Below are 4,324 nucleotides of genomic sequence, written 5' to 3' on the forward strand. Positions count from 1 at the left end.
ATAGAGAGAGAGAGAGAGAGAGAGGGAGAGAGAGAGAAAGCAAGCCGCCAGATCCAGGACTCAAGTCGCAATTGGCCATGTGGGAGTCCAGCACCCTTAACCACCATGCCACCTGCTGGCCCAGAATCAGCACTCTATATGAATACATTTGGAAGAATTTTTACTTGCCAACCCTACTTTTTAGATGTAGTCAGCATAGAAGTCACAACATCTATTTATTATGATAACAAGCCTGATTCACTGAACATGTTTACAAATTCAGTTTAATTTTTGCTTCCAATAGACTGTACCAGTGAGGTTTTACTTTAAAATGAAAATGTCATATTGTTCCAATAATGGCAATTAATCAGATCATCAGGACTAAGACATACGTGGTGAGTGACGGTGGCTTTAACCCACAGAAATCCAAGTAATTAGAAATATTCTACGAGTTATTATTGCATGAGCTCCTTCCAGGACAATGTACTCATTGAACCAGTGTGTAGCCATGATTCTGTGCCCTGAGAGATGGCTGGACCTACGAAAGTCCATGCCACCCATTCATTCTCAATTGTATTTAGTTTATAGTGATTAATGGAAGACTCTTCTGTGCACTGTTTCAACTCACCTCAAGTTTGATATCACCCTCAAAAAGGTCCAATCCCAAATCTAAGAGTGAAGATAAAAATGTTAGCAAATTGGGTCCAAATTTTCCACATAATAGATGATGTAAAAAATAAAAATCTACAAACCTTCATTGATATCAAATATGTCCTTATCAGTTCCACCATCTACATCTTTAACTAAAATAACAAAGAAAAACACATTGAACATTATGCTTATGAAAGGAGAAAACACTTTATCAATTATGTAATCAGAAATAAGCAAGTTTCTTTTGTTTCCAGTAACTGACTCTAGATTCTTATTTAACTTACATTGATTGATTGGTTGACGCATTGAGAACCTTGACTGATTGGTTAATTGAGAACCTCTCATGTGTTAGGCTGGGGATAAAGGGCTTTTCCATATGTATTTCTTCCTAGCCACGTTTTTTTTAATGCCAAACAACTTTAGGAATAAGAAATTGATCGCTCTATTATTAACTTTAATTTGGAAGGCTAGCCTAGATGATTAGATTAAATTAAAATGTATTTAAATTTAGGGGACCAGCAGATGGTGTAATGGTTACGTAGCTGGACTCCCACATAGTCAACCATGGTTCAAATGCTAGATTCAGCCGCTTAAAACACACTGGGTGTGTGTGTGTGCATGCCCAAAATCCCGAGAAGAAAATGGAGGAGAAGGGATTGTGGTGTGGCCATTCCCCTGGGGGGTGATTTCTCATTTTCTGTCTCTCTGTCTCTCCAGGGAGGGCACATACCCTAGAGGGGAAAAAAAAAAACTCTCTAAAAAGAAAAAATAAAGTATTTAAATTTGGTAAAACCAGCCAGTCTATAGACCCATATACGTATGATGGGTTTTCACAAAGTTTATGGAAAATGTATGTATGAAAAAAACTACGCATGAGTTTCAAAATGTTTGGCACCAAAACAAACTCATACTTTAATTTCATTTTTCCACGTTTTGAAGTCCTTCTATATATCCCTTGCTAGTAGTAGACCTTAGAGCTCTCAAGCAAAATCCATAAGTTAAACTTGAATTACTTTTGTAAATTTCAAAGCATAAATAAAATGGCCAAATCTCTAAGCACACTGAATAGGAGTTATAGAGAACGTGGCCAAATCTCTAAGCACACTGAATAGGAGTGGGCCTATTTTATTAGGTATGTCTGATTTGACAAAACCTTGCAAAAAAACAATGACTAACTTTTTTTTTGAGAGAGGTTTTTGCTATAGGGGATGTGCGCTCGCCAGACAGAGAGAGACAGGGAGACAGAAAGCAGGAAATCAACCCTGGAGAGATGGCCACGCTGTAATCCCTTCTCCTCCATTCTCCTTCTGGGATCTTGGGCACGCACGCACACGTGCCCGGCATGAGTTTAAGCCACAAGATCCAGGACTCAAACTGTGGTCAACTATATGGGAGTCCAGCGACACAGCCATTACGCTAACTACTGGTCCCATGACTAACATATTTGAAATGTCTCTATGTTGGTCACTGGTTTTAGTCTTTCCTATACTATAATCTTTTTATCTGCTAGGCACCTGGACCTTAGAACATGGATAATAAAGTATTCCTCGATAAATAAAAGGAATCGAGTATAGACTAAAGTTCGATGCAATTAAGCATCAGCTATAAATATGCAGTTATGTGTGATGCTAAGCATTAAATATGTCCTAAACTTTTAAGCTCTGCTGCCCTACTATCAGCACAATCTGTTTTTATTATACCTTAGAGCAACACCAAAATAAACTCACCAAAATTGTCCGGAGTTGGCTAGGAAACAAATACATGAAAAAGACGTTATTATGCTGTTCTCGTGATATAAATGGTCTTCTTAATTCTGATTTATATCTAGCCATTTATTGTTTGTTATTTCACTTATAGAATAAAAATATTATCTACGGATAATATTTACACCTTACATATCTAAATATTAGGATCACTTGACCTGTTTAACAAAATGTGAGAACAAACTGGTTGGATAAATGAAGTCCAGTAGCCTGTATTCTGAACACCTCTCTGTGGAGCTTTTCTTTGCTTTTTTCTTCTCTTTTCTTTTTTTTTTTCCCCGCATGTCGACATTCAACAGCTTAGTGCCTGATAGAGACTTGTTAATAAAATACACACTCTAGAGTATATGATATACTGATCTTTAAAACTGTTTTTTTTAAATAATTATCAACCAAAAAGGAACCATCATTTTTGACACTGATAAGTGACTGTCTCACACTATAACCACACAAAGGTGCACACAGAGGAATATCAATGCAACTGTAGAATAAAGTTACCAAGTATTTGTTCCTAATTATACTTTTAAAATATATTAAGCCATATCTCTTGTTTATAATGATTTAGTTCAATATAATAACTTTTTAATTTTTTTATTTAACTATCATGTCTATAAAAATAATTTTTTTGAAAATAGATGAGCGTAATTATTAGATGTATTTAGAATAAAATGTTTACATTCCTCATATTAAGAAACAAAATACATTTGGCCATTGAAATAAATATTTATCATTCATTAACCCATTTCATTTTTACCACAACTCAGTGAAGTATAACTTTTTTTTTTTAAACCACAATGAGAGGCTGGCAGGTGGTGTAGTGGTTAAGTCACTGGACTCCCATATGGCTAAGTCCCAGACCTGCCAGCTTGCTTTCTCACTTTCTCTCTCTCTCTCTCTCTCTCTCTGACTCTCTCTGGTCAGATTAAAATGATAATAATGATAACAAATGAAATTAAATAAATAATTCTTTTTTTAAAAAATCACAACACAATGTTTTCCTCCAGGCATTTAAAACTTAAAACGTTGGGTTAGTTTGTAATACAAACTACATGTTACTATAAGATTAGTCTAAATCCCATGCTGTAAAGTTTTATCAGAATGGACTGAGCCTATGACATTTACTCATGTCTCAAGTTACTACAGCAGTAACCTGCATTTCATTTGATAGTAAAAACAGGATGATTTTCAAAATTCACAGTTTCCATCTCATTAAAAGAAAACTTACTACAGAATAATGAAATTGAAGCAAAAACATAACTTCTTCCAATGTCTCTGATCCTCTCTAATGCTTCTTATTCCATATACTCTGCCTGTCTTTACCCTCAAAAAAATAGTTGAGAATAACATTTTGAAATTTATGAAAAATAAAAAATGAATAATTATTAGTATCGACTGGTCAAAAATTTTCCAATCGTTTTCTCTACATTGTTTCCTTACCAAGCCGGAAATCATGAGAAGAGCACCAAAGACCAGAAGCCAAGGCAGATACCATGAATCCATGTTGTAGCTTCCAGTCCAAAGTTGTAAACTATAGCTTGCAGAATGGAGTGGACTTTATAAAAGGCAATCATAACTTATAACCTTTGACCTCAATGATTCCTCTTGCCCGTCAGCTCACTACTGCAGTAATACCTCCAATCAAGGAGTTAAAGTCCAGGATCCTGTATCCGGAACACCTCTCTATGGAGACTTTTTTTCCGTCATGTCAACATTCAACAGCTTAGAGCCTGGTTGAGACTTGTGAATAAAATACATACTCCAGGGTATATGTACTGGCCCCCAACACTTTTTTTTTTTTTTAGTAATTATGTACATTTTATTATTTTTTTAAATTTGACCAGAGAGAGAGAGAAAGTGAGAAGACAAGCCACGAGGGCTAGGACTCTATTTGTGGTTAGCCATGTGCGAGTCCAGCATCCCAATCACTATGC

At 35.6% G+C, this 4,324-nt stretch overlaps 1 protein-coding gene across 1 annotated transcript in view; it reads right to left on the reverse strand.

Moving 5' to 3' along the window:
* Nucleotides 1-3,894, reverse strand: part of MEP1B (meprin A subunit beta) — a 37,347-nt gene extending 33,453 nt beyond the window's left edge. Inside the window, exons 1-4 of the mRNA XM_006150562.3 lie at nucleotides 3,831-3,894; nucleotides 2,358-2,376; nucleotides 732-782; nucleotides 608-648 (exon numbers count right to left, since the gene is read on the reverse strand). Coding sequence (XP_006150624.1) covers nucleotides 608-648; nucleotides 732-782; nucleotides 2,358-2,376; nucleotides 3,831-3,893 — 174 coding nt within the window. The 5' untranslated portion in view covers nucleotide 3,894. The remainder of the gene's footprint in view (nucleotides 1-607; nucleotides 649-731; nucleotides 783-2,357; nucleotides 2,377-3,830) is intronic.
* Between the last annotated feature and the right edge of the window lie 430 nt (nucleotides 3,895-4,324).

The sequence above is a fragment of the Tupaia chinensis genome, unplaced genomic scaffold (genome assembly GCF_000334495.1).
Source record: "Tupaia chinensis unplaced genomic scaffold, TupChi_1.0 Scaffold000290_1, whole genome shotgun sequence".
In the NCBI taxonomy this organism is placed as follows: domain Eukaryota; kingdom Metazoa; phylum Chordata; class Mammalia; order Scandentia; family Tupaiidae; genus Tupaia; species Tupaia belangeri.